This window comes from Morone saxatilis, unplaced genomic scaffold (genome assembly GCF_004916995.1).
Source record: "Morone saxatilis isolate NCDOM2014 unplaced genomic scaffold, NCSU_SB_2.0 Contig23, whole genome shotgun sequence".
NCBI lineage: Eukaryota > Metazoa > Chordata > Actinopteri > Moronidae > Morone > Morone saxatilis.
Window position 1 is genome coordinate 7,386,411 of NW_023339796.1, and position 17,854 is coordinate 7,404,264.

At 41.8% G+C, this 17,854-nt stretch overlaps 1 protein-coding gene across 1 annotated transcript in view; it reads left to right on the top strand.

Moving 5' to 3' along the window:
- Positions 1 to 17,854, top strand: part of insra (insulin receptor a) — a gene marked incomplete at its 3' end in the record, with an annotated part of 43,790 nt that overhangs the window by 21,711 nt on the left and 4,225 nt on the right. The window contains 11 exon segments of the mRNA XM_035670071.1: positions 1,183 to 1,519; positions 5,289 to 5,428; positions 5,987 to 6,131; positions 6,482 to 6,696; positions 7,634 to 7,760; positions 8,285 to 8,538; positions 12,039 to 12,206; positions 13,452 to 13,650; positions 14,573 to 14,859; positions 16,399 to 16,538; positions 17,148 to 17,307. Coding sequence (XP_035525964.1) covers positions 1,183 to 1,519; positions 5,289 to 5,428; positions 5,987 to 6,131; positions 6,482 to 6,696; positions 7,634 to 7,760; positions 8,285 to 8,538; positions 12,039 to 12,206; positions 13,452 to 13,650; positions 14,573 to 14,859; positions 16,399 to 16,538; positions 17,148 to 17,307 — 2,172 coding nt within the window.

Here is a 17,854-nt window from a genome sequence, read left to right on the forward strand (position 1 = left end):
TCTCTCTCCCACACACACACATCCCCGGTGCCAGTTTATTGTTGGAGTGTGTGGCTGCTTTCTGCTAGCTGTGCTGCGTGCACATTGCATCATACAGCACACACACACACACACAGGCTGTATGATGTATGCACGAACAGCCAACCAACAGACTCGAGTCTCCGTCCTTAGTTGATCATTTTTATGCCCCAGAAACATCTCTGAACTTCAGTGTGTGTGTGTGTGTGTGTGTGTGTGTGTGTGTGTGTGTGTGTGTTTATTTCTCCTGCTTGCTCACAAAAAGCTTGTAGGTCATGTTGCTAGAAAGAGGCCTGTGCTTAAGTTTAGTTCAGCTACTTTATATGATGGAGGGCTTGTTTTTACTAAAGCCGCTGCAGCCAAGTGCTTAACAATACATGTTTATCATTTCTCTTGTGTTACTGTTAATGATGTTGTGAGATTATTTTGATTTTGTGAATTGTGACACAGTGGTAGTACAGACTATCTATATGTATCTACCTATGCAGCAGCCTGGGATGTACAGTTATAAAAACCCGTTACAGCATAAAAGCGGATGTGACATTTACATTAACTACATTTTACAGCATGTTTTCAAACAGTTTTGTAGGAGCACCGCAGTCAGAAATAGAAATATTCAGAAATAGTCAAAGCATGCAGATGGTCAGTAGACCTTGTTGATACATGTTGTTTTCAGCAAGCTCAGTTTACTGTTGTAAACTTATAAAATAAGCTCTTTTGTTTTTTTTAGAAGAACAAAAATGGAACAGAGCAAAGACATCTTGCACGTGTCTCGCTTGCAAAATAGTGAATAGTGTGTCCTTCAAATGCCAGTTTTTTTCCCCCCTCTGCCTCACTTTCACCAAGCCTTCTGGATAAGTGTCTGTCTTTTGTCAACTTGTGTTGGATCCCTGCTGTTTGTGTTCAATATGCTTGTTGGACAATGGCAGATGGTCCTCTGGGCTGCTGGCGCGTGCAGTGAGGAGGGATTTCACTCCTGCTGACACAGATCTGACCATATGAGATTTCTTTGGCGTTCTTTGGAGATATGAAGACGAGAGACTGTTTAAAATCACCTGTGCCACTTAAGGAACTGAAATAATATGAAGGCGTTAGAATGACGATGAGCTCCTGTTTCCTGAGGCTCACATTCAGTTCTTAATACTGTTCCTCTCTCACCTGCAGTGTGCCCAGTTCAGTGTAAACATCGAGCCTGCACCAAGGACGACCAGTGCTGCCACGACCAGTGTCTGGGCGGCTGCCTGAAGCCCAACTCAGCCGATCACTGCGTGGCCTGCCGCGGCCTCCAGCACGAGAACAACTGCGTGGAGCGCTGCCCCGAAAACCACTTCACCTTCAAGGGCTGGCGCTGCGTCTCCTTCGCCTTCTGCCAGGATCTCCACAACAGATGCAAGCGGGAAAAAGAGCACAGCAAGAGCCCTGACTGCCACGAGTACGTCATCCACAACGGAGCCTGCATCCCTGAGTGTCCCTCCGGGTACACGACCGTCAACTCCTCCGCGTAAGTGGACACTCATGTCAGTCCGATGGCCTTGATGGCCTGATGGAGCGGTGTGTGTGATCAGAAGAGCTGGCTTTGATAATGTGCATGCATACACACGAACACACATTCACACAGAGGTCAAACTTTAATCCTCGGTCTATACATAGGAGACGTGTTGATTCCCCTAGAGGTGTGTAATTTCCATAAAAATTAATTCTGCCACATTGCTTAAAATAAAAACAATGCCTCAATTTGCAAATGCATTTTTGCTTGCTACTTGCTATTATTAAAAGACTGTCGGGTATTATGAAGGTACTCATTGGATTTATTGATTGATTAAAATGGGTAAGTAAATTGTTTCAGGGTTGTGATGAGTGAGAAAAACAGCAACAGACTCCAATTTAAAAGAAAGAAAGATAAATAGGTAAATAAATGCAATGTTAAATTTAAAAGAGATCTTGCTTAGGTTTCTGCTCTGGTTTAGCTCTTGTCACTGTGTTTGCTGCACAGTGTGAACAGGAACTGAAGGTCCTCCTGCTGAGCTCAGACTGTACACACACACACACACCTCTCTGTGTGTGTGTGTGTGTGTGACTGCAGACAGCTAGGTCAAAGGGGTGCAGCGCAGTAGGAAAGCTGGCACATCTGTCTTTCTGCTTTTGACTCACTATCAGTCCGCTACATTTTTTTTTTTTTTGTGGCTGACACGCTGCACAAAATTGATGGTTGTTTACCATTCACTGGTGTCTGCATTGCGGTGTTGCGGCTATAAGCAAATGCAGAAGTGAAGTTTTTTTTCCCGTTCTCTACACATGTAATTTACAACCAGTTGCAGGTATCTTTGTAGCTGCATCTGAACAGACTTCCCTTTCTAAAGAAGGGCGTCGTACTTGTGCTGACCTGCCAGTGACCTTCATCGCCTCCCTTTTTGACACCTTTATTGACCGTGACAGGGCTGTTGATTAGTGTGGGCGTGCCTGCGAGCACAGTCACTCCAGACAGCTCTAATCATTCTGCTGTGGCAGAGGTTGAAAACGCAGCTGGATCTTTTAAGACTTGTTGTCTTTTGTTCCAACATGACTGGCTGGTTGACCGGGGAGCAGTTAAACACCAGCAGAGTCAGAGAGGCATTCTGGACGGTCAGTGTCCCGGGGTTGCTGGGCCTCGACTCCCCTGGCTCACTGCAGTAAGATAGAGGGTCCGTCTGGCATGCGACTGCAGCAGCACAGTCCAGGCAGTCTGTCACTGACAACGCCGATGACAAGGAAAAGTGGTTGTGCTACTGCTCCGGTGCATCGTCATGTGTATTTAACATTTATTTATCCACACAGGATTTGCCAAGCACCTAATATTGGTTTGAACAGCATACAGCTTCACATTCACGGAGTAACATACTGTACAGTCAACACCTGAGAGGTTTCTAGTGGGACAGATGAGGGTGAAGTGCCTTGCTCAAGTGCACCTCGACCATTTTTCAGGTCGGGCAAGTTAAGAATCAGAAAAGGGAGGAATAACACATCCATATAGGCGCAGGTGCACTCTGCAACTCTGCAGCTCTTCCTCCGACACTGAAAACATACATTATTATCATATTATAATATTCATAAATACATTATTGACATAGTTAGGTGGGTTTTTTTTAAACATACCTTTAATTTAATCAGGTAATGTCATTGAAATCACGATATCTTTCATTCAGCAGAAGAAATGAAACAGAGAAAATGAAAATTAAACACAGCCAGTCACACAAATGCAGCATGAGGTGTTTTATCATCGTCTGGGATCAGCTGATCAATTGTGTGGTTAACGTCTGGTTTATAAGAAGGCTGAATAATGTTCACGACGCAAAGATGCATGCAGATTTAACATATTGTCCTCAGAGATATAGACATAAAGTTGCACACGTGGGCATCAGTAGAATCTGTGGTAATAACCAAATAAGATAAAAATATATAAATTAGAATATAGTTTTGTTACAAGTGATCACATCAGTGTATTTCAACAGAAAGATAATTACTGTTATACCTTCTTTATATCTTCTTTATATGCTTGTATAATTTTCATTTGCCCACATTTGCACAGGTGTAGTTTAAGTGGAAGTGTGTGTATCGTGTGATGAAGAGCTCAACACACTGCAGCAGAATAATGCCTGAACAAATTAAGTTGAAATGAGCCTTTCAATGTGCAGATTTGATCACTTCTTACCAGATCACTGCACCGACAGTCCTCGAGGCCACTGTTGACCTGTGGTGAACCCTGCCATACTCCTATCTCAGCCTTTTTTATTTCGACTCTCTCTCTGTTTCCCCTTATGGCCCATCTCTTCTCTGGCATCTCTCTCCCGTCGTTGGCTTTAAACTAAGCTGTGGAAATGAAAGCGCTTTGAAGATAAGCGGTGTACTCCGAGGCATTATGAGCATCTTGGGGACGAAAGAGCAAATGTGGCACGAGAGAGGGGAAAAGGTCCACACGGATCAGGAAAGTTATGAGCCAGATAAAGAAACAATGCATATAATGCTCCTTTATTTGCAAGACAGAGACACACTATTTAGCTGAGGCTTTTGAAGCTCGTACGGGTGGTTTGTTTTGTTGTTGAAAAGCTGTCATTAATCTCATTTACAAGTACAACATGACTAGAGATCACAATGCAAACTCTTGTTTTGTATTTCTCATTTATTTATACTTTTCCGATTAGACGTGCAGTGTCATGAAATCCGTTGCACATTAGCTGCCACCCGCTCCCACTATTTGGCATTCACAAAAGAAATGCCACATTCTTCTGTAATTGTCCTGCCAGCTTACTCAACTGTTGCCAAACAAAGGCATTCTCATCAACCAGCCAGCGGCAAAAAATACTTTAACACACTCAGGACAATGGCCTCGAGCAAACAGTCCATGGTTGTCTAATCATGCCTTAATCCTCTTCCAAAAACGTTCTCCGCAACACGTGTCTCCACTAAAAGATGTTCGCTTTTCGCTTAGTGAATCTGAGAGGCTGCAGAGATTGCTGTGTACTTTGGATTTTACCTCATCAAAGTTTGCACTTGGGGCATTATGAGTGTGGGGATTGTGCAGAGGGCTTTTCAGGAAATAGGTTAATATGGTTGGCACACAAAGCCGTGGCCATATATCTGTTGAGAAGAGACTTATGACAATATTATGTAAGCCAGGTGGTTAAGGTGAAGGGTTGGGGTCGGTTCCTTTTTAATTAATTCACGTCAAGTTGAGTGAGGAAGTGAGCTTCATTTTTTTTAAATGTTACACATACAGTGCAGCTGATGATCTATTTAAAACGGCTGAAATTACACATCACATGACGACTTGTTTGTGAAAGGTGTCGGCCATGTACAGATTGATCCCTCGACTCTGTAGTTCCCCTCAGCTCTACAGAGAATTTTAGCAGCTTTCAGCTCACTGTTTAGCTGCCCGGCCCCTAAAAGTGTCTTTTTGGTTCAGTCTCACCAGTGTATACACCCCAAGCAGGCAGCTTTTTTTTAGTAAAAAAAAAAACTATGCTAACTGCCCAGCACCACACAACAGACAAACACAGCTAAGAAGTAGCTGGTGAACATAGTGGAACATTTAGCAGATATAAAGCCACATGTTTCCCTCAGGAGATGGTGAAGGGTAAAACCGGGCTTCATCTTGTGGACACAACTTTACTCCAAATGAATGCTAATGTTGCTCTGTAACTGCCAGATCGTACATGTGTAACACCAACATGCTTTGTTCTGCATTTTCTTAAAAAGGTTTTCTTATTACTGTTTTTTCCCCTTTTGTTCTATAGGCTCAACTGCACTCCTTGTGCTGGGCTTTGTCCCAAGGTATGTATGGGTCTGAAAACTGTGGACTCTGTCACGGCCGCTCAGGCTTTGCGAGGCTGCACTGTCCTCAACGGGAGCCTGGTCATCAACCTGCGTGGAGGAAGTGAGTATCTGTGGTTTGTTTTGGATCAGATAACAGTATAAGAGCCTGACTGGGGGGAAAAAAAGGGAAATTACCTTAAAAAAGGATCGACAGTCGACAACATAGATTCAAAATGCAAATGAGATCGATAGTGCAAACACATAGTTGTCGTGTGACTTAAAGAAAGCATCAGATGAATGTAAAAAGGCAGCAAACTTATTGTAGATCTACAGAAACACACCACCACACAATAGGCACACATACTCCCAATCATTCTGCCTAAAGAAAAAGAAAATAGCAGGGCATGATTTCCAAATTATCAGAAAATAAGACTTTCATGCTTGTTGGTTTCAAATTTAGCCATGAAGTTTGCAACATAATGCAAACTTTTATTTTTTGTGTCTGAACGGCCTAATTAGGGGAATCATATTATGTAGGTTTTACATCTAAAAGAAAAAAGATGAAACCAAAATTGAAGACAGCCAAGAGAACAAGCAGCTCCCTGGGAGATTTTTTTTTATTAAGCATGCTGTGGAATCAGAAGTCACTTCAAGGTTTGTGTCTTTTGCTTTTCTGTAGACAACATTGCAGCTGAACTGGAGGCCAGCCTGGGCCAGCTGGAGGAGATCACTGGCTACCTGACAGTGCGACGTTCCTACGCCCTCGTATCCCTCTCGTTTTTCCGCAAACTCCGTGTTATTCGTGGAGAGGAACAGGAAATCGGGTGAGACTCCGTCCTCTGAGCCCATCTCATCCTCGCCATGTCAGAGCCTCCTGTAATTATGAGTTAAAAGCGGAAGCACTGACCTTTTCAAAATGTCTTTCTGTGGTAACTGTTTTTGGTTAGACTTTTCCCAAATCATTATAAAGCTTCATTCAGACAAGGAGGAAGACGCTTGTAGCACAATGGGCTACACTTACAGTAGAAACGGCAAACGATAGGCGTATGATGCAAATTGTAGGCTCACCATGCATTTCTACTCATGTTACCCAAGAAGTCATAATCTCCTCAGTTAAATGTCATTATGCGTCAAGAAAAGTAAGTTCATGCAGTCTTTTTGTGTTCTTTTCCAGGAATTACTCGTTCTATGCCCTGGACAACCAGAACCTGAGGCAGCTCTGGGATTGGTCCAAACACAAGCTCGCCATCCTGCAGGGACGCATGTTTTTTCACTACAACTCCAAACTCTGCATGTCTGAGATCCGCAAGATGGAGGAGGTAACGGGGACCAAAGATCGGCAAGTCAAGAACGACATCGCCTCCAAGACCAACGGAGACCAGGCCTCATGTAAGAACCTCTGCTCTGAAGACGAGACAGTTGTTGCAGGGGTTACTATGGCAACAGAAAACACAAAGTCGGCCTTGGTACAGATGCAAACACAGCCATAGTTATTGTTATGATGGTCATTTCCGGTCCCTCTCTGTTTGCAAATGCCTTCCTGCAGACCTTTTACTGACACTGTTTAACTAGGAACAACCAACAGAGCAAAGCACAAGCAACCGTTAAACGTGGTAACACGGTGTTCTTTGTGCTTTTATATACACGAAAGACAAGGGTATAATCTCTCTTTTATGTTTTTTGATATGTTTCCTTAATACGATAGAGATAAGAGGCAGTAAAGAGAGGAATAGAGGGATGCTTGGGACGCCTTGGTAGCTGACTTTGTAGAGCAAATGCCCCCATGTACAAAGAGACTTTACTGCAGTGGCTCCTGTCTAATAAAGCAATATAAACCCAAATAATAATCTTTAAAAACTATGGGTGCTTCAGTTTTTAGGAACCAATACCTGAACTAGGATAGGACTTAGGACTGTATGCAGTCTAATTGGGTCGGCTATGGTTCCTGTTCTATTGTAAGTGCTGTACTTAGGGGGTTAAGAGTCCAACAATGTTATCCTAAAACATACAGACGAAAAAGTCAACAATATGAAATTGCGCCTCAGAGTTTTGCAGTGTGTGCGGGGAGCGCAGTTGTCTCAGTTTTGGATGGGGGGCCCTGGTCTCATCTATATTTAGTCTACTTAAAATGATAGAGTAGGTGAAAGAGGGCGGCTGCTCCAGGACATCAGGATGTTGCCATACTAAATCAACAAAAGCAGATGTTTCTTCTTCACTAATATCTCCCTACAACAGATATTTTAATGTTATCTTACATAATTTCTTGCTTTACTTTAAACTTTCAAAGCTGTTCATTTCTTTTAATTGATTCATGCCTTTTTCTCAGGTGAGAACCATGTGTTGAAGTTCACCCAGATACGAACCATGAGCGATAAAATAATGGTGAAGTGGGAACCCTTCTGGCCTCCGGACTTCAGAGACTTGCTGGGCTTCATGGTGCTCTACAAAGAAGCGTAAGTTTATCTTCAATCATCAGTCACAGTCGGACTTGGATCTCTTCCAGACAAATGCTTCTTAGGCATGTTACATAATAAGAAAAACTGAATATAAACATATAGATGAGTGAGATCTAGTGGATAGTAATCTGCTGCTTTACTGACTCATTTAAAACACTTGGAGAGAAATTGTGATAAAATATAAACGACGTTTCTTTAAATTTATGTTATGTTTGTACTGATTCATCAGTCGATACAACCAGGGGTCATCTTCATTGATGTTGCTGATGTTCTTGACAGCCCTACAAAATACTAAAATCAGCAAAATATCCTGGAATATTCTTCCTTTGAGGCTCTTTCTGGCCTCACTGATGTTTTGCAAGGCTCTTTTCCTCTACTAGCTGTCAGATAAATACAATGATAAATTGCTGTGAAACACTAAACTGAAATTCAATATCCTTTCCCTACTGAAATACAATTTAGGCCTACATGTAACATTTTTTTCTTTATCGTACACTGTTATTGTTTTTCCCCCACAATAGACCTTTTCAGAACGTAACTGAGTTTGACGGGCAGGATGCCTGCGGCTCCAACAGCTGGGTGATAGCTGATGTGGACCCTCCACGTCGAGCCACCGAGGGGGACAAAGAGCAGTTTGAACCAGGTCATCTCATCCTGCCTCTGAAGCCCTGGACTCAGTACGCCATAATGGTGAAAACCCAGCTCTCAGCCTCTGACGAACACCAGGTCCACGGAGCCAAGAGCGAGATCATCTACGTTCGCACCAACGCCACCAGTAAGACTGATTAGATTTGTGCTGAATCACTTGTTCTAAGTTAAAAAAATCGCCTTGATATACTTCAAATTTCTGGATTAGTGCTACGTTAACTTTATAAATATGATTACTTTTTTCACTACAGGAACTTGACAACCTGTAACTTAATGTGAAGCCATTGTTACTGGTTCTGTTTTGTTCCTTAACTTAAATTTCAACACTTCTCATTAAGGTGGAACTAAATCCAAGTTCCTGGTACTTTCAGGGGTCATGTAGTGCAAATAATTAATGTTAGCTAAAAAAGCTAAGCAACATATGGAAGTGTGTTTTAGTGTTCAGTTGGTATTTAGATTAAAAATATCTCAACATTTTCCAGTAGTGAGCTTTTTCCCCCCTAAATGAAATTGTGCTTTTGTTAAATACACGTAAACGTACGTTGATTAAAGTGTTTTGAGTGACTGCAGGTCGCAGAGCCTTTCAGAGTAGCTGAACCGGAGAAGAAAAACATGTTTAACATGGTACAAGTTGTATGTACAACTGTTCTACAGTTCGTTCTCCTCCACATTTTCATCACCTCCACCTCCCCGTCTTCTGATTCAAGAGTCAAGCACCAGCCCTTTACATTAAATGCATTAATATTGACTTACATATAAACATAAAAGAAAATCGATAGAAGCCCACATTTATTCCATTATTGTCTCTTCCCACAACAACACTCACATACCGAACGGCGGATGAAAATGCAGACGTGTTCTGAGAAATGTTGCCTCTTCAGTGACGTATTTAAAAAATGTTCTGGTTTGTAAAACTCAGTGGAACCACAAGGTAGAACCTCAAACCCTTACAGGTTATTAAAAGTTCAATTTATGGGAAGCTTTGGGTTACGGGGCACTATCTTAGTGGAAAAGGCCTATTTTTTTCTCCTACACTGGAGTTCATCTATTTTTAGGGCCGTCTTGAATCCACATTTCTTGTGGTGTTACTATCATTGACTGGTGGATTCAGTGTTGTGTGTGTGACAGTCTGGCTGCTGCCAAAATGTCCTTGGCACAAGAACGAGGAAGAGGAAGACAGATGGGACGATTCGCCTGTGGGGCCTGTGACCGACAGGGCACCGCCTCGTGCAAGGTGTCTGCATGAGTCGGTCACGCAGCAATCATAAATCTCTTTCCCCAGTACTTAATTGTACTCTGCCACCCACAGTGTGGTTCGTGTGCAGTTTGGGTTTGTCATAGTCATGGTGTCCTGTCTAACTGGCTTCCTCTTACACCATGTGCGTTTCCTTCCTGATAAACCGCATCAAACATGACATCCCTCGCTCACACGAAACAGGCCTCCAGCAGAGACGCATCATCTAGTCAGACAGCCGTGTCAAGGGAGGGTTGTTTTCTATCCGTCTGGCAACCGCTCCAGGTTCTCGGTCTGCGTCGCGTCTAACCAGCATACCTCGTTGGAAGGGCAAAGCTGTCATTACCAATGAGCTGTTGCTGATGAAACTGATACTGACAATGCGGTCGGACCAGTGTGTTGCAGCGTGAATAAAACAGGGACAACATAATCACACTGTGACAACAAAGCTCTCGTTTCTCCGTCTCCATAGGGTTGAGTCTGACATCCGCGTGCACCCTCCCTACCTCCCATTTATTCTCCTTATCACACACTCTTTTTTTTGAATTATAGATCAGCACGTAAAACCTTTGTTCAATTCTTCTCAGAGCTCTTACTACACTTAAGGCCAGGACAAGTGTCTCTTCCACCCTCCCACTCGAAAATCTGATTCATATGTCTACTCAAAAGACGACTTTCCGCCAATCAGATATACGTTGATGCCAGTCAGTGTTCATGCCACATGTAGCTGGTAACCTCATTTTGTACTTGCTGCACACTTTATCAGCCACAGTTAATGCAAATCAAAGATCACATTCAGATGTATAATAGGCTAGAAAATACAATCTGTCCTGAAACAATAATTCTTTGGCTGCCAAAGACATTTTTAGCTGTATTGAATTCTCACCAACAACAAGCACTTGTGGCTGGTGCCAGAGCGAGTCCCCATCCTGCTTTTGCAAATCACACACTGACTCATGTTTATTATGCCTCTTGCGTTAGTTAATCTGTGTTCACTAAGCAGGATCGAATTAGGAATAGAAAAATGTGCGTCACAATGCAATTTGTTTTGCAACGCTAAAATACACGTAAATTAACCCTTTCATATCTATCATGGTATATAAGCCAATCGCAGTGTTCCACATCATTTAATGTGGACTGCAGGAGAGCAACACACCCTTTTTCAGCGAGCATGGCCGACTGTAAGGCAAGGAGGAGGCATACGGCATATTTTATTCTATTAATTATATAATTAGAGTACATAATTTGTGTTTAAACTGTGTTTTCGTAAACATGAGATGTTATATTGCTTATAAATGTCAAAATATCTCATGTCACGTCATCTTGAAGGAAATGTGGAAATGCTGTTTTGATTTAATCTCACTGTACTGATTTGATTTTCTAATGATACAGTCATTTTATACTGCATCCTATAGATTATGTACACAAAATAATAAACTCAGGAGACTTTAAACATACTGTGGTTTTAAAAAAAAAAAATACAAAATATATATGCAATGTGTTTTAAAGCATCTCTTTATTCATTGACATTTGAGTTAACCATTCATAAAAAAATGGATATACTCATTTTAAAGATAACAATGTATTTGAATCCATTTTTCATTGTTAATGATTTGTGACTGCCATTACAATACCACACATTGTTCCACGTAGCACGCGTGTCATAAAAAGTTTGTCAACACAAACTAATTCGTTGTTATTGCAGTAAACTAAAACTAAAACTACATGTTACATAAACATTGTTGACATAGATATAAAAGACATAAAATACAGCACCTGCCAGAACTTCTGAAAACTGGAACTGAAACAAAACATTGAAACCACAAGTTAACACTTAAAAAAGAACCAAACTAAACCTACCAAAGCCACACTGGAAACCACGATATACACCAGTGAGTTGAGAAGTTGTTCAAACTTACAATCAGTATTAAAAATGGTATTTAAATATCTTCCAAAATGTGCATATTCAACAACAAAACTAGCTAAATCTGTACATCTGATAAACACCCAGCGCTCATTGCAATCCCTCAGATGTACCGAATATCGAATGTGGTAACATTACAAGTGGCTAATATCAGCAAAACACCCATCAAGTTGTGTAATAAACTAAAACTGCAAGTACGCAGAGCAGGCAGCTGTTGGTCACAGAGCAACGCCCTGCCAGTTTCATTACTTATCTGCGACATGAAATGCAAATAACATTGAAACAGCACTTCTCCTCTGCTATCTTTGATAAATCCCAATGATTCATTTGTAGAAATTCACTGAAACGTGCATGACTTTTACTGAATGTCATCGAGACTAACAGTTGTTTTCTTTTGTTAAAATCTGAATGAGAATCTCATTCCTACTTAAAAAAAACCCTCTTCTGTATTTCTGTTATGTCTCTCCAGAACCCTCAGTCCCATTGGACCCCATGTCCTCGTCCAACTCTTCCTCCCAGATCATCCTCAAGTGGAAACCTCCCAATGACCCCAACGGCAACATCACTCACTATCTGGTGTTCTGCCAGCGCCAGCCCGAAGCCAGCGAGCTCTACAAGTTTGACTACTGTCAGAAGGGTGAGCCACATTGTTTGTGGTTGTCCTGTTCTTGTGTCTGCTTCTGTGTTAGTGGTTTTGTCTGCGTGTGAGAGCACGAGAGAGAGACAGCGAGAAAGAATGTCTTTTGCCATCTTCTCATTAGTAGAAGAGCTCTTTCACTTGAAGGCTCTTGACTATTTCAAGTCTGCTGCCAACACACTCTGGTGAAAGTGATCTGATTCTCCCTGATGGGTAGATTTTATTTTGATGATCCAAATATATCAAGCTACATTATGTACTAAATCAACGAAAGAGAACACAGTCTTGCCAACGATTACCACAGCGAACATACAAAACAACAAAAAAAGCATATCAACTGAACGACCTAAACAAACTCAACCTCATTGTCTAGGACCAGGAAAAAAGAATACATTTTCATACATGTGCCATGCCTTGCTGTTAGCTTGACTAAAACACATCTTTCACATTTTCCAAAAAAGGTTTCAGTAGCTGTACAAGCACTGGCAGGATGTCTTCAACCCACAGAGTTGCATGTCATGTTTTATTACATGAAAACGCACAAAAAATGTTACACATGACGGCAGCACTATATCGAAGGCACAGCGCTCATGTCGCCCCAGCTGGGTGAGATTTTAGACAGAAAGGCCATTTGTAGAACAGTTTGAGTGCATTTTAATATAGTAGTAACGTAGTGACCCTTTTGTGAATTGAACCGTTGTCCTTAACAGAGGAAATGCTACTCTCTACCCACCGAGTAAGAAAATCAAGTGCAGTAAAGGTGAATGTCTTATTTGGGTGCTCTTATGCAGCTTAAACTATATGAAACTTACACCGGGACAGTCAGGATTTTCCTCTCGCTCCGGCTCGGGTTCAGGCAAAGTTCAGACATTTATCTTGGTTGAATTATTCCCGTCACAGCCTGACCCTTGTCGACGCTCTCCCGTCAGTGCCCTTCCATGTTAGCACACAACCAAGCCCAAACTTTCCTCTTTTGAACTCTCATAACTCCCACATATCCAGAGAGATGGGATTCTGCGGGGAGGTTGTGTCACTGGTAATTTATCTCCACTACATGGGGTGAGGACCTGGGGATGACAATGACAGACATGCCCCTCAGGCATGTGTGTGGGAGGATGTGTGCGTGAATATTTGAGCATAGACTGATGTGTGTCTGTGTTTATTGCACCTGTCATCCAATTCTGTCTAATTGTATGTTGTTGTTGTTTTTTTTTCCTCTCTGGATGTCGGACTCCATTTCACTAGGGATGAAGTTGCCGTCAAGGGTGCCCACTCAGATGGACAGTGACGAGGAGCAGAAGTGGAACCAGACGGAGGAGCAGGGCCAGGCGACGCGATGCTGCGCCTGCCCCAAAACCGACAAAGAGCTCAAGAAGGAGAAAGAGGACTCGGAGTACCGCAAAACATTTGAGAATTACCTCCACAATGAAGTCTTTGAGATCAAGTACGAGAACAGAGTATTCCCTTTTATTAATAATGAAAGACGTCCTCAAGAGAAGAGTTTTTGAAGGGTTCAGTCAATTCAGAGTAAATCAGAAATAGCTTTTCTTTGTCTTCATATTATTAAACTCAGTCCAGATGAACATTGCTTTCAGTTTAACTTCCCACGCAACAAATTAAAGTTCTCCTGTGTTTTGTATTTAGATTATGATAAACAGTCTGAGAAAAGAAAAGTATGAGTCTTGGGACTAAATCAAATAGTGTTAATACATTCTGCCCAATAACGTTAAAGTATTTCTGGACTACTAAGATTCTTTCAGACCAAAAACAAGAAAATATATATGTAAATACACCCTAGCACTCAGAATGGGACACTGTACGATGTGTTGTCCAACCGCATTGGTCATCAAAAGCACTTATAGTTGTTCTGAGTGGCCACAGTGGAAGGCGGGGTGAAAAGCCGGCCGATATATAGAGAGAGAGGAGATGCGATATCAGTCAAATATGAGAATAACAACACACATCTTCAGACAGTCATAGTGTTGACTCAGTATTACACACTAAAAATGATAGAAAAAAAAGAGAGCTAGAGAAAGAAGTTTAAACACTGGCTCCTTTCTCACCGCCGCCCAGCCGGCCAAGCACATCATGAACTAAGTGTAATGTCCGATAATCAGATTGGTAGAGTTACAGAAATTGTCAGACACAGTTGGGGGTTTCTGAAGCTGTCCAACAGACTGAGTGTACTGGCAGTTTAACTCTTTGTATCATTGTGACTCCAACTACTGCTCCCTGTAATCCCCCCTACTTAATTCTGTGTTTTCATCTTTTTAATTTCTTTAAAATGTTCCTTCCTTGCCCTTTTTCAAATGTTACCTCTTTTGTGCATTATGTAAACCAGTTTAAACTTGCTTTGCCTTGTCTAGACGCTCAAGACAGCGACGTTCTGTGATGGGCATCGCCAACCGAACACACCCCTTCCTTACAACTGCCCCCAGCCCGCCCCACGGCACCGGCATCCCCGATGACGAAGACGAGGAGACCTTTGAGAGCACAAAGACTGTGGTCACCGTCCACGCCAAGGAGTCCACTGTCATCTCTAACCTGCGCCACTTCACCAGCTACCAGATTGAGATCCACGCCTGCAACCACGCGACCGACCCGAGCCGCTGCAGCATGGCAGCGTACGTCAGCGCACGCACAATGCCCGAAGGTGAGGAGACACTGATAGCTCTTCTTTTGTTACTGTTACTAATGAGGGGAAGAGAGTGGGTCTGTGTAATTAAAATCACATCATCATCCAGAAGGTGCCTTGAGCCTGGAGATGTTGTTGATTTGAATCTACTGTAGCTCTGAACATTTGTGGCTTCTCATCCTCTCTCTCACAGATTATTCCTCCATTGGGCTCAATCTTGGTAAAGAAAGAAAACGTTTTCAGTTTAAAGATTCTCATCTGTTTGTTTGGCAACAAACAAATTGATTATTTTGGCAACATCTTTGGTTCTGATGCGTTCGTTACTGAGGTGCTTTTGTGCAGTGGGTTGCAATTCCTCAAATCTTTTGTTGAAAAACACAATAAAATTGGAACTTGAGTTCCCGGGAAAGCAGTTACTTCTTGGAAAAGGGAGTTTTAGAAGGTCGAATGAAGACTTTTAATTCTTTCTGCTTTCTTCTATCAAATTAAACAACCTTTCTTGGCGCAAGTAGTCCATTGGTTTATACTGAAAATAGTATTTAGTATTGTGCTCATAGCATTGTCTGACTCACAACTCACAATGGACAGTTTAAAAAAAAAAAAGGATCACAGTCGACCCAGCAGAACCAAAGACATCGTCTTTTTTGTTCCACACATCCTTCGTTCTTGTCAAAAAACATTACCCACAATGCAACTCAACCACCGACAATTCGGTCTGAGATTTGGGTGTCTTATGCTAGTAGCAGATAATGTAGCTTCGAGCAGAGATGAGCAGTGCACTACAGAGATCTGGTAAGCTCATTTCTTTCTAGCTGCACACTCACAGATTCTTTTCATTTTCAAACGTATAGTCTTCTTCAGCCCCGATCGTATCAGACTCTGCACAGCTCCCTCTGGATCCAGCCCTTTTCACATACGCAGCAGTACTCTTCAGGACCTGTAAACAGACGTTTTGATGTATAAAATCCCTTTAACTGGTTCAAGGTTTAAACTTAAAGGTGCTCTAAGCTATATTTTTTGTCACACGTTAAATAGCTCTACCTCGGACAGCCATCGCTGATGTAAGAGCGTTCAGGCAGTAACAGTCCCTCCTTTCTGCACTCAATGGAGAATACATTTTCTGGTATCCCATTCCACAAAGAGGTAGTCCTCAAGAGCAGGCAGCAGGATGTCAGTGTGGTGACGTGGGAAGGAGGGAGGGGGACTGGTAACTGCAAGAACGTACAGGAAGTTAGCCAAAAATGCCGATTTCACATACAGCACCTTTTAAAATTGTTCCCTCACCATCATCCTTCCTGTAAATGTCTCAAAGTCCTCATCCCAACATCCTGTGTCAACAAGAATTGCATCAAATTATGGAGTTAATGATACAATTTCATGGGACTTTTTATAGTGATGTCTGTCGCTTTTTGGGTTTGTTTGATAGTTAGTATAAAAACAGCCAGGAGGCCCCATGACATTAGGACACACCAGCATCTCATCTCCTATTTACTCCAAACAAACCTGAGTGTTAATAGAAATATGATTCATGAAACCATGTGACTTTGTTTTCCACAGACAAAGCCGACGACATTGTGGGTCCCATCAGTTACGACGTGTCAGAAAATACAGTGCGCATCGCATGGCGGGAACCGCTCGCCCCTAATGGCATGATCATCCTGTACGAGGTCAACTACAAGAGGCTGGGAGACACTGAGGTGAAGAAATACACCACACACACACACACACACACCTCTACCATGCCTTTAGTGCTTGATTGTCTGTAGTGATTGAAGTCGTTGGGTCAGTGAGTTCACTCCAAGTTCAGCACAACACGTAAACACATGCAGTCATTTTTACTCAGAAAGCCCTTTTTATATCCCCCTTTCTCATTAAACATAATGGCTCAGGCTACTAATGAGAGACAATTTAACTGAGAATCTAATTAAATTGATCCATCTTAAAACTAGTCATGCAGCACAGACAAATAAGAGAGGCAATACTTATTATTGGTGTTTTGAAATTTGGTCTTGCGGTCTCGCTCATGTCATTTGGTTGATTAACTTAATGGAGAAGTAATTCTAGCGTTGCACCATGTTTTAGTTGCTAAGGAGACAGCTCAACAAAACATCTGGCTCTTGCTGCAGACTATTATTTGCTGTGGAAAACAATAAAAAGCAACTTTTTCCACAGTGGAAACATAAAAAACATGAGAGAGGAAATGATATATCCTATAAAATGAGTCAAAATGTTATTTTAAACTCGGAAATTATGAAGCAGCTGTTTGTTGTCCACTGCCTGAACCTCTCGCTGTTGTTCTTCTGCAGGAGCTGCACTACTGCGTGTCGAGGAAGATGTACAAAGTGACCCGTGGCTGCAAGCTGAAAGTGATGCATCCTGGGAACTACACAGTGAGGATCCGCGCCACCTCTCTGGCTGGTAACGGATCCTGGACCGAGCCCACATACTTCTACGTCCAGGACGCAAGTGAGTCTCCATCTACTGTGAAGACGAACGAGGCCACAACACACAACATTTTAATTCTATACATATGTAGTAATCACTTATCATCATAGTATACTGTTTTAACAGATAGGATACAACAATATCATTTTATACTCAACAGCGAGAGATACATAAAGTGTTTATTAAACTAAAGAGAAATCTAAATGTTTTCTCTAAGATTTAACAAAAATGTTTTCATCTATATTGCAAATTTGGCAGAATAGTGTCCAACAGCCCACTCAAAAACCGATAGTATTTAGTCTGATTTGAGGATATACTTTGTTCTGTTATTTACTACTGTAGAGACACTACGTACTCCAAACCTGCTCAGATTCAGCAGTAAGGAAACTGGCATAATAAATTAATTAACTTGATCATTATTCAAGGTTTCTGAATTTCAAAAACAAGGCAAGAATATTAGTTTTGAGTCTCAGTGCAAAGACGATAAATCCATTATTTAACCTTCTAATATTTGATGTCCTCTTATCTATTTATCTATCTATTTATCTATCTATCTATCTATCTATCT